The sequence below is a fragment of the Paroedura picta genome, chromosome 1 (genome assembly GCF_049243985.1).
Source record: "Paroedura picta isolate Pp20150507F chromosome 1, Ppicta_v3.0, whole genome shotgun sequence".
NCBI lineage: Eukaryota > Metazoa > Chordata > Lepidosauria > Squamata > Gekkonidae > Paroedura > Paroedura picta.
In genome coordinates this window covers 80,578,675-80,594,766 of record NC_135369.1, presented here as the reverse complement: position 1 = coordinate 80,594,766, position 16,092 = coordinate 80,578,675, and the positions used below count along the sequence as shown (strand labels likewise).

The following is a 16,092-nucleotide window of genomic DNA, read 5'->3' as shown; positions in this document are numbered from 1 at the left end:
GAAGAGCCAGATTTGATGGGTGGAAGGAAGGGTTCCAGGACAGAGGGTAAATGCATGCAGTAATATGTGGCTGGGTGCAGGGTGGTGCGTGTGGATCTTTGGTGTAATAGATGCAGGACTACGGGAAGCGAGGGAGCTGGAGGGCAGGCACACGTGATGGTTGGAGGGGGAGCTACTGTACTTGAGAGGAAGTTATGGTGGAGTTGTGGTTCTGTTGGAGCAGAAGAAGAGGAGGCAGTGAGGTGATTGGAGGGGGGAGGGAGAGGAGACTAGTCCTGGATGTGGAGAGGTGAGGGATGGGTAGTAGGGGAGCTTTTAGGGGAATGTTTGTCAGGCTTGAGTGGCTGGGTGGCAGAGGGTGTTGGGGAGGGCTGTTGCATACAGGGGAACAGTAGGATAGCATGCTGCAGCCACTCTGGGTTGTCCCTGGCCCCAGCTGCTGTCTCGGGGTAGATTTGCCTTCCTCTTTCTCCTGGGGCATCGCCCACCTCCTGCAGCTTTGCCTTCTTGGTTAAGTATATTCCTTTTGTCCCACAGGTCCCTCTGTCTAGCATTTTGTGTTATAAGCCACTTGCTCAGTAGCCCGTCCCTGGCTACGGAGGGGCTCATTTGCGTTCCCCCCTCCCCTAGTAGCCTCCCAGGGGCTCCACGCACCTCTCCTTGAGCTGGCAGGTAAGAACCTGCACCTGTTTAGGGGAAGCTTGTTCCAGAAATTTGGAGACAGTTAAATTGTGAAGAGATATTCACAATGAAATTCTGTTGTAGACGGGTAGCCTGATCCAATGGCAGAAAAAGAAACAATTTCCAGACACAAATATACAGTATATATTTAGGAACACATCCCTTTATACTTACTGAATGATTAAAAAACAAGAACAAATTGGCTTAAACAGTTAAACACACATGAATCAAATTATTGTATAAAGTTCCAGAAACACTTTATTTAAAAATGGAATTGTAAATGCATATAACAATAACATACATAATAAATGTAACAAAAATAAATAAGGAGTATGAGTCCATACAAACAAGAACATTGTAAATGCAAACATTACAGAACACAAAAGGCGTAGAGTCTGAAAAAATGCAAAGAATTGCGTGAAAAGCTTATTTTTCCATAGCCATTTCCTATTTTTCCACAGTTGTATGTTTGCAGTCCTTTTTCCAAGCACTGAAAAAAATGAGGAAGGAATTATGATGGCTAAAGCCTTGTCACTGCCCTGTGCAGTTCATCTTTCATCAGCTGGAACTTTAACAGAATTTGTAAACAAATGTTTTCCTGACTACTATTGTCAATAGAGGGCAAGTGGGATTCCGAGGTTGACAAATGGTGTTTTTTAATTTTAAAGTAAAAAACAAAACAAAAAAGTTAACCCAGTACACAATAGGATTGTTGAATTTTAAATTTACATGTCTCTACAAAATTGTTTTTGTATAGTTAACTGGTCAAACTTTGTAATGACTTCAAAATCGTAAAGTTTAAAAATGTACAGGAAAAAGTATTTTTAAACAAGTGACACACAAGATTATTGCTGAAAGATTAAAGACTATTTTCATAAAAGCTTCAAAATTGTATATGTAACCTTAGTATATAGACTGATGCAAAAACATAAGAAAATTCCAGTCATTAGTTGCATTAACAGAATATCTTCAAATTACAGTGTTCTGGAAATACAAGTTGTTTACTTTTATTATTTCCAAATTTTAAGTTACTGGGAAAACTTTAAAGGTAAATAGGCTTATACTGAGATATTTTAATAGCTCTGCTGTTAAGCAGTATGAGCACAAATCCTATGTTAGCAGGGCTTCCCCCGGATTTCTTAATGTACACAGACTTGGTACAGTCCACAGGAAAATATCAATGTTTTGGATGCCTGGAGAGAACCTACAGATTATCACTATTCTATCTCCAAATCCTTTGAAAAAAAATTACAACTCATGATCATCTCAAGGAGCACTTGTTATGTACTTTGCATTTGACCCTGGTGATAAAAGGACTTCAAACAATAGGCTTATATAGCTATACATTTCAACTGCTTTTAGAGTTCCAAACATTTGGACAGAAATTATAAGAAATTTTACTTTCATCAACATCAAAAAGACATATTGAACAGGATCAGCAAGGGTCAGATGGATCCTTTTTGGGGCGTAGACTCACACCCCATTGTGTTTTTTAAGGACAATTATGATCAATTTTCTATGTACATAAAAAGCATTAGCTCCTATTGATACTGTTATGTTTACTTGCCAGTCCCAGCAAATTTTTAGTGCAAACATAATATCTGAGCTTTGTAAACCCCAAGACAATTTATGTAACAATGAAATTATATAAAAATCACAACATTCTGAAATTCAGTATATAGGAATGAATGCTCCGTCAAGCCTTCTTTATATCATAATGTGCTATGGTATACACTCTATTTTCGATCCTCTTGTTTAGAATCAAATTTGTGCAACTAATAATTTGTATACATATTTGGTGAAGAGGCCCAATTACAGATCAACTTGGCACAGGAGATTTAGAAACTTAATAATGCTAGAGCTGCATCTTCTTATGTCACTTTAACAGTCAGTTTAAGCTAAATAAACTATGGAGGACAAATTCAAAATAAGTGGTTACATAGCCCACAAAATTATGACAAACTGCTTTTTCTATATTGGCTCGAATGTTTACCTCAAGAGATGTGTGACATTCAAAGCATTACAGTTAAATAGTTGGTGTAACAAGCAATGGCAATTTCACCAAGCTTTTCAACTCTTGAATTAACAAAATGAATTCTACACATTCAATACTAAAAGGTATTGACAACATTTATGTCATTCACGCAAAGCTGGGTCTTCTTCCTCTCCATCAGGATTGAACCTATTGAAATGTATGCTGAAATCATGCTCAGATTCCACATTGCCAAGTTCATTTGAAGCAGATGCAATGGCTGGTCGAACAGCCCTTGCTTCTGGTTGGCTGTTTTGATGTGTCTGAGGATGGGCACTTTGAGAAACAGAGCTGGACTTCTGCTTAGGTTGAGCAGTTTGGACATTGTTAGCAAATCCCAGGTTGCTCAGAGCATCTAATGTCCCATCAGGGTCAATCATTGAATTTATCACTGAACAAATAAAGAAGAGAGAGGTTTGCTAAGAATCATGATCACAAGTTGTGAATTGAAAACACACATCCCTGTACTAAAATTTCTCTAATAGTCAATTAGAAAATGTGACCAAATCTCATAAAATTGCCAAGACTCCCCTCCCTTTAACTTTTCACAATCCAGTAGTCTAGTCATTCTCCACAACCTGCACACACACAGCCAACAGAAATAATACTCTGACATACACAATATACTGCCCTTAAGTAGAATAATAGAGTTGGAAGGGACCTCATGGGTCATCTAGTCCAACCCCCTGCACTATGCAGGACACTCACAGCCCTAGTAACTTGGGTCTAATACTGATGCAGGTTTACGCTGCATTACTGCTTTCTTCTCTAGAGACCTAGCCCTTGCTACATATGTGATACTAACTGGAAATAGAGAAGTTTCAGCCCATATGCACTTTGGAGACATAGAATGCATTTAAAGCTTTGTGGATAATCTCATGAGGCACGCTCTAGACACTGCATTTCTAAAGGAACTACAAAACATAAGTACTTATGTTTTCATATCCATTTCTCTACATAACTGGGTAAACTGAGATAAAATGTTTTCTGAAAGCTGTGAAATAAGAAAGCTGTGTTGACACCTCAGCATTCTTGACCTTATGGGAGTTTTCAGAAAAGGTAGTGAGCATCCACAAAATGCTGCCATGAGGGGCATTTCAGTTTTTCGTTTTTACAGATGTGAGGGAATTTATGAGTTACATATATTTGAGCTTACATCTGGGCAAGATAGGTGGTAGGGCAATCCTGCTGAATATTAAACTGGAAAGCCAGAGTATGTCGTGTTTCTTTGGGGTGTGGGTGACAGTATTCTAGACTAGGGGCCAAGCCCCTTGCATTCAGGAATACAACTGGCGCTAGATTGTGTGTGTGTGGAATAACTCTGTGGATGGCCTCTCCCTCCCCCCAGGACCTGCAAAGGCTGCAGCCTGGAGGCTCCCTGGGAAGGGAATTCACCAGCAGGGGCAGCTCTAATGCAGCAGGAATCTTCAGCCTCTGAGCCTTGGAGGGGGTGGTCAGAAGTAGGGGATGGAAGGTGATTGGCTAGCTGCTAGACAGTCAGGCAAGCCGGTTGGAGGAGGGGGCACTCAGGTGTGGGACAGCCGCCCTAAGTGGGTGTTAAGTGCTGAGTGGCACTTAAGCCATGAGACACGCTCCTCCTCCAAGGCCTTACCAGAAATATATTACGTGCAATAGATGGTGCAGGCAGTAGGATAGGCTTTTTCTTGTGTCTTCTGCCTCTTCACATATTGTCTTGCTCTTCTCATAATGACAGTCCCTACTCCTCTGTTCCCTTTTTGCTGCTGATGGAGTGCTTGCTGTCACAAAGTAGTTTCAAGAAAATATATGCCCCTAAACAAAGGCAGTGCGAACCAAGCTAGCTCAGGTATCCATTACCCAAAAGCTGTGACTACTTTCTAGAGTTATCAGGAAGTGGCTGGACACTGGTCTTCTCCTCCATAACCACAAAGTTGGAATCCTCCTTTCACCTTTAGCACACCCTGAAACTGGCTAGAAAAGTAGAAAGAGGAAGGGGAGAAGGACAGAGAGACTGAGCAACGACAGAGAAAGGGGAAAGAGGAAACATGAATCGTGACAAAAGAGTAGAATCAGAGGGAGTGTGAACAGAGTGATGGAGGAACAGAGTGATGGATGCTGAAGGGGCCAGAAAGCAAGGCAGTAAATGTTGGTAGGTTCCACATTAGTGAAAGTGCCATACTGGGTATCAGGGTGCTAGAGCACTGGAAAAGATTAGAACCAACCTGTGATTTCAGGGTTTTGTTTTTCTGCAAGAACATTTCAAGGAGTGTACAAAAAAGAAAGGGGAAGTTGACTTGAATAAGAAGGCCTATAGATGTTTTTAGGGTATCTTCAAGCGAGGAAACGCGTCTGCCCAACCTGGACAGAGTGCAACTATCAGTGGCTCACTTCATGATCCTGGATGCTTCCCTTTCCAAGGAGGCCCAGGTCACAATAGTAGCATGGCTGGTGTAAGTTAAAATTGAACTCTGATTTAGGGTTTGTTTATTGTTTATTTAAGGAATCACAACCAAAGAAAGAAGTGATGTTTGGAATAATATAGAGACTCTGGCAGATGCAAATGGATAAATTTCCTAGGATTTTTATCCAACAGGTAATGAGGTCGAGAAATACAGAAAATGAGTATGTTTTACATATTTTATCATATTATATCAGTTTTATTTTCATTCTTGTATTCTATCACTACACCAAAAGCCAACTTAGTTGTAGTGGTTAGGAGTGGTAGCATCTAATCTGGCAAGCTGGGTATGATTCCCCACACCTCCACACGCAGCCAGCTGGGTGACCTTGGGCTCATCACAGCACTGATAAAGCTGTTCTGACTGAGCAGTAATATCAGGGCTCTCTCAGCCTCACCTACCTCACAGGGTGTTTGTTGTGAGGAGAGGAAGAAAAGGAGATTTTAAGCCACTTTGAAATTCCTTCTAGTAGAGAAAAGTGACATATAAAACCAAACTCTTTTTCTTCTTCTAGTCTAAGACTGTATAAATAAACTATTCTATGGAGAGAATTCAGTGCTAACACCTTGTGGATCTGAAGGCCTAATTCTGGGAAGGCAGGAAGATTTTCCACATCTATCTTAGACAAAATACTTGACAGAGAATACTGTGTCTGTGGGGAAAATTTTCTGTTCCCATCTCCTTCATTTCCTCCTAGGTTGAAACCACAGGTGGGACAGCCTAGTTTCTGAGAATGAGTTGGATGAAATTGGTGGTTAGGGGAGAAACACAGCCAATGATTGTTGCCTAGGAGACCCATTCCAAGTTTGCACTACTTCTGTAAATACTCTCTACTCTTGGAAATTACAGCTCAGCAGCCCTCATGCAATCCATTAAGAATCCAATACAAACATTTTCCAAGCAGCTAAAAAATGTTGCCACTTTTAAAATTAAAACACTGCATGAGTGGGAACTTGCACTGATGCCAGTTATGAAAGAATTAGCATGTCTACTGTCACTGATGCAGAAAAAGGGACTGGAAAATTCTACACCTCTGGTGATTCTCTCAGTATTTAGGGGAAGTACTTGTTCAGTTAACTGCTACCATGGAAAAATTGGCATTGGAACTGGATGAAAATATTTCCTATTTTTTTATATTCCTTCCATAACTAATAAGGATGAAACTAGAAAAGTAGGTGAAGTAGCAGACCTCCCAACTACCAAATCTCCTCTTAAGGTTTTTTTCCTGCTCCCATATCCTCCTTTACTTTACATTTAAGGTTCTGCATTTAGGTAAAAAAAAATCAACTGTGTTATTATAGGATGGGGGACACCTGTCTTGGTAGTAGTTTGTATGAAAAGGATCTAGGGGTCTTAGGAGACCATACACTACACATGAGTTAGCAGCATGGCTAAAAAGGCAAATGGGAGTTTGTCAAAAGAAGTATAGTGTTCAGATTATGCGAGGTGATGGTACTTTACTTTCCTCTGGTTAGACTTCATTGAGAGAACTGTGTTCAGTTTTGGGTAACACAATTGAAGAATGATGTAGACAAACTGGAGCAAGTCCAGAGGAGGATAATGAGGGGTTTGGAAATCAATATGTATGAGGAAAGGTAGAGAGAGCTTGGTCTGTTTAGACTAGAGACAAGATGACTAAGAGGTGATATGATGAACATCTTCAAGTACTTGAAGGGATGTCACATAGAGGATGGAGCAGAGTTGTTTTCTGTCACCCCAGAAGGTCCAACCAAAACCCATGGGATGAAATTAGTTCAAAAAAAATTTTCAGCAAAACATCCGGAAGAAGTTCCTGACAGTTAGAGCAGTTCTTCAGTGGAACAGGCTTCCTCAAGAGGTGGTGGGTTTTCCTTAAGCAAAGGCTAACTAGCCATCTGACAGAAATGCTGATTATGTGAACTTAAGTAAATTGTAAATGGGTGGGCAGAAGGGATTGTGTCAGCGCTTGGCCCTTGTAGCCCTTACCTGCATGACCGGGGAAATGCCAATCTCCATTCTGGGGTCAGGAGGCGAATTTCCTCCAGGCCAGATTAGCCAAGAATTCTGATTTTTTTTGGGGGGGGGGGGGCATCTAGGGTCACTGTGGGTGGGCAGAGAATTATGAATTTCCTGCATTTTGTAGGGGGTTGGACTATATGACCTTGGAGGTCCCTTGCAACTCTATGATTCTATTCCATAACTTTTATTTGTAATGATGAATATAAGAATTCAAAAATACAAAGCTTTACAATTCAGCATTGGTTATTTTGACAATTTTGACTTTTTCCAGTGATTCAAAAAATAGTAAATACCTTGTAGTTGCTTTTCTACTCGCTTCAACTCTTGTAATATTGATGATATCTCCTGCAGGGAATCGTAAGTACTCATTAAGAAGAAAAAACATATTTTGTCATAATACATAAACTACAGTAATGGTTGATGAATAATTCATTCATTGATGTGGAAGAGAAATATTGGAGAATAGTAAACCATTTTTTACTGCACCATGCAAAGTTTAAAAGTTATGCAAATGAGAATTTGAAGTGATAAAGCATAGCAGCATTTATCAATATAGTTCTGGAACATCTCAGGTTTTACCTCCAAAGTAGACTGAAAAGATTCTTCCCTCTATCAGCAACCTTCAGACACTAAATGGAAAAGGAACAAGGCTCCCAGGGGAACACTGGCTCTGGAAACTCCGGTTGACATGAAGTTAAAGCTTGGCTTGCTGGGCATTGCACACTCTCTAGCTGAATGGGTATACACAGAGTGTGTTTTACCACAGAAATTACATAATGTTTGCTTCAGAGGAGAAAAATGGAGCATTTAAATCTTTCTTGCCACATTTTAACTCTTATGAACTTATGTCTGGTGAGTTCATTTTTGAGGGCTATACCAGTAGCTATCTAAGTCAAATGCTCACTGCTTTAGCTACTATACTTTGTGTATGTTTGTTTAAGATGCAGGATTTTGTTTTAAAAAATTATCTGTATTGTAGCTCATTTTAAGTAGGGTAAAACCTTCACCCTGAGGGATATGTTTTAGTTACAAAATATCCCAAATTTATTTTATTTAAAACCTTTAACACAAATTCCCTGACATTTCCCATTATACAGTTACCTATGTGAGCATGAGCATGTAACAAATTTTATTTTTTTTCATACCATGCTTGATGTTTTCACAATTGGAACATCGCTTTCAGCTCGCAGTTTCTTTTCAATGTCTTCCCAGTTCCGGTCTTTGTCCTTAAACAGTATTCTATAGCGAAGAAGTTCAGAGGAGTGATATGAACTACACAATGGGTATATGTATTTAGTGAAAGCAGAAACTGGTCACTTGTCTAGGAAATTCTAACTGATTACAGCAGAAATCACACCTCAGTCTCATGCTAAGGTGTTTTGTAACTCTGCTAGCCACAAAATGCCACAACTGAACCAGTGATTTTGAATAAAGCAAAGGATTATATAGCACTGCAGAGCTATCATTCAGTACACTTCAAGGTTACCAGACTTGAGCCAAAACTTTTCAGTGCAATGTAGCAGCCATGTTGGTCAGAATACATCTCCAGCTACTAAATCAAGTTGTTGTACATTTATGGGATTTGTATTTTGCGGTATTTGAGATATCATATATATTTATGAAAATAGTCTCAAAATATGGACAAAAACATCTGTACAATGGAGCCACATACAGAAAGGGGGCATTTCTTCGCAAGTCTTGGGGAAACCCCAAGTTTGCAGGGAACACATTAATGGCCATTTTGGGATTTACTAGTTAACCCTCAAACAATGTTGTCTCAGCATGGGGAGGGCAAACACAAGATTTTAAATGGTAAAAGGCTGGATGGAAAAACTGGACAGGAGAGGATGAAAACGGCAAAAGAAAATGGTGGGTGTGAGTGGGAGGGGGGCTGCAGGCACTGTAGAGGAAGTAAAAGAATGGGGAAATAAAAGAATGAGGAAATGATTCCCTACTAGGAGACCTCATAGGTCCCATAGGTGCACGATCTGTATGGTACCCTCATGACAAACAATCGTTTCCCCTCTTTCCATCTTGTTGTATTTCATCACACTACAGCAGTGGTCCCCAAACTTTTTATCACCGGGGACCGGTCAATGCTTGACAATTTTACTGAGGCCCGGGGGGGGGGGGGTATTCTTTTGCTGAAGGATGCCACTGTCGCCGCCTGAGCCCCTGCTCCACTTGCTTTCCTGCTGGTGCCCCTGCCTTCCTGCCACCCATTGGGGGGCACTGCCAGCAGCAGCTGCCCAGTGCCATGCCAAGGGTGAGCCCCAGCCATGGCAGCTGCTGGAGAGCACCAAAGGTGAGCTGGCGGCAGAGTGGCAGGGCAGCCCTCGAGGCAGCAGCTGGGCAGGAGGATGAGGAGGAGCTCCGACCCGGTACCGACTGATCCACGGACTGGGACCGGGCCCTGGCCCGGGGGTTGGGGACCACTGCACTACAGGATAAAAACTGGAGCTTGCAAATACTAGCATTAATGAGAGAGGGACCTGCATGCAATTTACAGGCCGATTAGCAAGACTGGACATTATTAAATCGAGTCATCAGTGTTCCTTACCAAGACAAAGCAAAACAGATAGATGCAAACATATATTTATTGTTTCACTGACAAGACTGAAATGTGGGGGACAGACTAGGGGGTATTTCACAGCTGATATCTAAAGAGTTTGAAGCATCCATGCATAAATGAATAGTGAAAAATAGCAAAACAGCTGGTAGTGCAGTATAATAAAATATTTTTTTTAAGCACACTGTAAAGTAATTCCAAACGAGAGGGAGACTCCATAACTGAAGTCTTTCATGAAAGTTATTTATAAGGAGCCTGTCTCTGAGGAGCCTCCTTTATAGAGCACAGATGGGTACAGCGAGAAAAGGCAGGCAGGAAAATATCTATGGTCAGAGCAAAGCCCTGCCTGCTGTTCTTTGGATCCCCCCCCCCCCCCGCAATTGTCATGTAAAAGTCACATTTTGGCAGTAATTTCAATCCAAATATTCAATTTAATAGGTAAACCAATCAATCTTGTCCATCAGTTTATTGATCAGTGCTATTGGCAACAGAACTGTATTCAGAACTTAAACTATGAGAGAACCTTTGTTTTAAGGCAACAACTTTGCTAATTCGTTGCAGAAAGGGCACCAAACCCTAAAATAACATTAACTCCAGAACTTCTGAAATATGGAACTACTTTGCCATGCAGAGCCCCAGCAATCTCATGTTAATCTAACAAAATGACAAACATAGCTCTTTCTAAAGTTTTCTGATGTCATTTTATATATATGACTCATGATTTAGGATTATGAATACATTAAGTCAGATTATTTTCATGTGCAGAGATATATAAAAACTTCACAGATGGCACTTAATTTTATTACCTCACCCACTGTCACAACAAACACACACATATACAGGGAGGGAAATAAATCCCTATCTGAAATAGGCTGCACTGTGATATTACAAAGAACCATTTATCTGTGACATTCACAGGCACAGCTCATTTTCATATGTCTTCTTGGGTTTCTGAAAAGAGATTTAAACTTCTTATTTGTGGAACAGAAAAAAAACCTCTACCTCGATCATGTGTCTATATTGGGACATTATGTCAAACTTAGAATGAATGCTTTGCAAAACCAGAACTTTCAATTGTATTCTACACACGAAGAAAAGAGGGAGGGAGTAAGCATAAAGTCTTAGAACAGCCAAAGTATTAGATAATATCTTAACTTTGAGGCTACAGGCTGAACCCATCTAGCCCACAGGAAGGTGAAGTGGAGGCAAACCTTTAAAGCTCTGTATGCCTTACGGCCATCAAGAAAACAAAACTACCTACTACTGACCAATTATACAACTTTAAGGTTGGCAATTAAAATTAATGAATAAAATTAAACTGTTAAAGATTTTCTATTTCTTTGCTCAATCTTCAACCAGAAAGGCAGATTGCAACCAAGTCATCAGATAAGATTTGAGCTGTAGAAGGGATGTCATTACGGAGCTTGACAGAAGGACCAGCACAGGTTAATGATATTTTAAGCTTCACAAAATTCATGTACATTTAATTTTTAACTGAATTAAAGTAACTCTAAATTAATTTCTACTACAAAAAATAATTAAAAATGCAAATATGAAGTTTGATTCTTTTAAACTCACCTGTAATTTAGAGTACAAACAAACTCTTAAGATTTGCTATTTTTATTCACTAGATGTAGGTAAGAAGAATTGAAAAATACCAAATTCATTGAGCTTTGATCAATTTAAAAAAACCTGCATCTACTGGATGATGTGGAGCAGAAATTTTTCTCATGCTATATCTTTCCATGGAAAATTTTCAGCCCAACACATGTAAATATAGTCTGTTTACCTATTGTCAGAGCTTGTGCTCTAAATGTTGGATATGAAACATGAAGAAATCCCAGTGCTATATAAGGTCCAGTCTTATACATGGTATATTTGACTTTTTCATTAACATTACATATACTTATAATTGTTAGCATATTAAAAATTAGAAAATTTCTTCCCCAAAATTGCAATTCATTAAAATATATATTTATATATATACATCAGTGTATTTACCTTCCCATTTTACCAGAACATTATTGGTCTCAATCCAATAAAATGTACCCTGAAGCAATAATATCTATGCTTTACTTTTTTTCTGAATATTTTCTGAATATTCCATCAATGTCAAGTTTAAAAAAAAACAGAGAACTTTCCTAGGCAAATCTTTATCTGTTCAGAAACTACACTATGATGTGTGTATCTGATGCACGTTACGTGCTCAATAAATCAGTTAATAGTCTTTTTGCCATTCATTTATATATGTTTGGTGTAATGGTTAGGATCATAGACCTCAAATCTGGCAAGCTGGGTTTGATTCTGCACTCCCCCACATGCAGCCAGCTGGGTGACTTTGGGCTCGCCACAGCACTGATAAAGCTGTTCTGACCGTGCAATAATATCAGTGCTCTCTCAGCCTCTGTTGTGGGAGAGGAAAGGCCAGGTGAATGTAAGCAAATTTGAGACTCCTCTGGGTAGAGTAAAGCGGCATATAAGAAACAACTCTCCTTCTTCTTCTATTTCTTTTGATTTTATTTTTGATGAACCTTTATGCTTAAGATGATGTTCTTCCTGAGTGATTCCTTACATTTCCAAAAATGGATGAAAAACATCCACGTTTCTCTTGCTGCATAAATCTTGTTATACCTGGATCTCAGTTTTCCACAAAGTGATTATAGTACAGATGAATATTCAGCAGTTTTGATTTTTGTACCTGTTGGTGCTTTTTGGCAAAAATAATAACATGCAAATAACTTATGTTTTTTTTTATAATTTTATTATTTATTATTATATGAAGCATTTACAGAAAAATTAAGAAAAAAGCGACCAGCTGATATGGTTTGCCATCCTCTTTTAACATACATATTCAGTTCCCATCACATATTATTCCTAATCTAGAAGTTTTTACCATTTTTCTTAGCAAAGTGATTGTTAATACATATGAGAATATGATCTATTATAAGAATATATTCTGTTATTATCTTAAATGATATAAGGTCAGTCCCCTTCATAAATTGGCCCTGACCTAAGAGTTACTGCTCCCGTCTTGTTAATACCTATGAAGTATAGTTTGTCATCCTCTTTTAGCATACATATTGGCATACATATTCAGTTCCCATCACATATTGATCCTGATCTAGAAGTTATTACCATCTTTCTTAGCAGAGTAGTTGTTAATACATATGAGAGTATAATCTATTATAAGGATATATTCTATTATTGCCTTAGATGCTATAAAGTCAGTTCCCTTCATATATTGGTCCTGTCCTAAAAGTTACTGCTGCTGTCTTTCCCACAGGAAGCCAGGAAAATACTCCATTGTTCAACTCATCCTTCAGGTGGTCGCAGCAAATGAAATTGTGTTTTTTTCCATAGTAGAGTTTCTGATTGTCCTTCTGTCAGGGCCAAAGAAGTCTCTTACTTGATTCTTGCTTGCAGTCGCCTTTGAGTAGGCTCTGTATACTTTATCTATCTGGATCTCTTCCTCTGGTCGCTCAGAAATATCTCCTGATAGCTTCTTGGGTGCTGTCGCTTTTGAATAGACTCTTTTTATTTTGCTGATCCAAATCACTTCCTGCTCTAAATAGACTTCCAGGTTTTCGGTGCTTTCCTTCCTTAAATCTGTTTTCCCAAGTTCTTCAAAGGTACTTTGAGTTTTTACATCTCTAGCTCTCTTCCCCTCCTGTTGATTAACTTCCAAACATTGAAGTTTCGTTTGATTTATTGTTGGCTGAGCTGCGTCATCAGCTGGTCTCTCCAGACCATGGGCTCCGTCCAAAAGCTCCCCCTTAATCCCACGGATTTCCTTTTCCAGCTTATTGACTGCTTTCAGTATCTTTGAGTTTCCTTCGCATAACAAATGGAAAAGCTGTGCCTTAGTTAATTCTTCCATAGTTCTAGGCAGTCACAAACTATAAACAGAAAGTCTCGTGAGGTCTCGCGGGAGCACGAGCGATCCCAAATTATCAGTTTGTCGATCTCCATATCAAGTCAGTTTCCCCCACTGAACTTTCACCAACAAATCTTCAAAGCTCTCTCTTTGTTTGGTTAGTGGGTATAATTAGCTGGGAGTCTCTCACTCGACGAAAGAGGGAATTCACTTGTAAATTGGTTGAGGAGGGGGGGGGAAGAGCTTGTGGGAAAAGAAAAGGAAAAGCCAGAAAGCTTTCAATCCTTACTGTTGTAAACTTCAGCTCCTGTCAGTCTGGTAAAAGATGGTCTGGGAAGAATGTAGGGTCAGCTGGTCATTTCAAGCTTAGAGAGTTGTTTGCGACAAGGGCACCATCGTGACCTTGAGCACACGCCGCTGTTGATCTGGAGAGTTCGGTCTCCCTACCTCCCCACGGATCTGTAGGACCCTCAGGATGCCGTTCCCGGTTCCTGGGGCGACCGGCGAGCAGATTTGCGTATCTGCTCAGGTCTGCCAGATGCAAATGCTCCTGACCCTCGGCATGGCTTAAGAGCTGGATAGAAGTCCAACAATTATGGCGCCATCTTCAGTCGACTCCAACTTAAGTTTTTGAGACCTTTTAAAAGGCAAGAAATTATAACTCAAGTCTTTGAGAACCTGATAAAGTTTTTTTCAAGGATTATGTTGAAAAACTACAATATTTATTCTAACAAACTATGTGAATGGTGTTGGAGAAGCCTTATCCTTATCCACTGTTGTCCGTCTATATATTTATGAAACAGCCTAGGGGGTGGGACATATCCGGCTGTACAAGTTGGAATAGGGCCATTCACCCTGCCCCTGCAGCTCCCACCCTCCATCCCTGGACTCTAGCCTCTTTGCTCTCAGACGCCTCAGTGCCTGGAGCCAGCTGCAGGTAAGGGGAGAGGGCCCTGAGCAAAGGATAGTGGTGGAGGAGCTCCTCTTGGCCTGCTAGGCTGGGCCTGCTGACGAGGGCCTCCCGACCTGCTGATTGCTTGTTAAGGACTGCTAAGGAGCTCTGTCCTGGCCCTGCTAATGAGCTGCCCAGCCCCCGCCTGCCCCCCTTGATATGGCTGCAGCTGCAGCTCATACCCACCTTAAGCTGTCTGGCTGGGGTGCAGGGGAGGGGACCCTTTCAAGGCCTGTTCTTAGGAACGGGCTTTGAAGCTAGTTAGTCATATCATTTGATTTATTTCTGCATTAATCCTTGCATAAACAATGTGAACCTTGACCCAAAAGAACCCTGGGGATCCCCATATACATATTTAATAATAGCAGTTCACATTTTAAATCATGGAATCTTAGAGTTGGAAGGGACCACCAGGGTCATATAGTCCAGACCCCTGCAGAATGCAGGAACTCACTACTACCTGCCTAACCACAGTGACCCCAATTTCATGCCCAAGTGATCCCTCCCCACAAAAAAAAATCTCCAGAATTCAACCTGATCTGACTGAATATCTTAAAATTACCCATATAAAATGAATGAAAATTAGATAAATACTACATATCTGTATCTATTATATTATTTTAAAAATATTTTTGATTTCCCCCCAGATGATATTATGACTATGTTGGAAACACTGAAGAATAGATTATAGGGACGCTTGTCAAAATCTGTTACTGATCTGCTGTGCCAGTTCAGTTATTAGCCTGTATCTACCCATGAACTTCTTAACATTTAATGACACTTCACTATTCCTTTTTACAACAGGGGACAGAAAATTCCCACTTTCTCTCTGTATGGTTCCTGAAGTTCCACGGCCCCCGAGGGGGAAAAAATCAGGGAAGAAGGGCTCCGTGGGCTGCAGGAGGAGGCAGGAAATGACCACGCCTTCCTAAGAAAATACAAGGTTGATCAGAAATCTTGCTGGAACTGACTACTAGTCATATAAAATGGCCATCAAGTGTTTTTGCTTATATTATGTCACTTGGTTTCTATTGATGCACATTAGTGTAGAGAAACAGATGAGAAGAGATATTCTGCTGTGAGGCCAGAATGTTAGCGTTTCAGAAGAAAAGGGAACAGAGATTATTAGTATGGCTAATAATAATTAGTGTAGCAAAAGCTGCTTTGAAAAACTTCGGAAGCCAAGTATAGTTGTCAAAAAAAGAGGAAAGAAGTGTTCATTACTATAGACTGCTAGAAGAAAGATTTTGAAAAAAGATTCTTCTTCATATTTACAAAGGAAATGAAATTGCAGTATTGATATTATGCTACAACATCAGTCATTTACAGCTGTGTTATTTATAGGAGTGACAGGTCTAATTAAAAGTGCGAATATTAGCAAAGCATGAAAATATTGATACCTTCTCACATTCCCTTATTTTCAATCACAAATGCTTGATAGTCTATTTTTAACTGATAAAACATTATCATAAATTGCTGGAAATCCCATCTGTACTCTTTATAGTTCACAGCACACAATGTCATCTTGTCCAAAACCATAACACTTAC

At 39.9% G+C, this 16,092-nt stretch overlaps 1 protein-coding gene across 8 annotated transcripts in view; it reads right to left on the bottom strand.

Annotated features, from left to right (window-relative positions):
• Positions 1 to 913: 913 nt before the first annotated feature.
• CEP170 (centrosomal protein 170) overlaps positions 914 to 16,092 on the bottom strand; it is a 112,729-nt gene continuing 97,550 nt past the window's right edge. For all 8 annotated transcript variants that reach the window (XM_077344620.1, XM_077344655.1, XM_077344676.1 and 5 more), the window contains 3 exons: positions 8,295 to 8,388; positions 7,443 to 7,494; positions 914 to 3,104 (listed from right to left, as the gene is read on the bottom strand). In XM_077344620.1, coding sequence (XP_077200735.1) covers positions 2,818 to 3,104; positions 7,443 to 7,494; positions 8,295 to 8,388 — 433 coding nt within the window. In that variant the 3' untranslated portion in view covers positions 914 to 2,817. The remainder of the gene's footprint in view (positions 3,105 to 7,442; positions 7,495 to 8,294; positions 8,389 to 16,092) is intronic.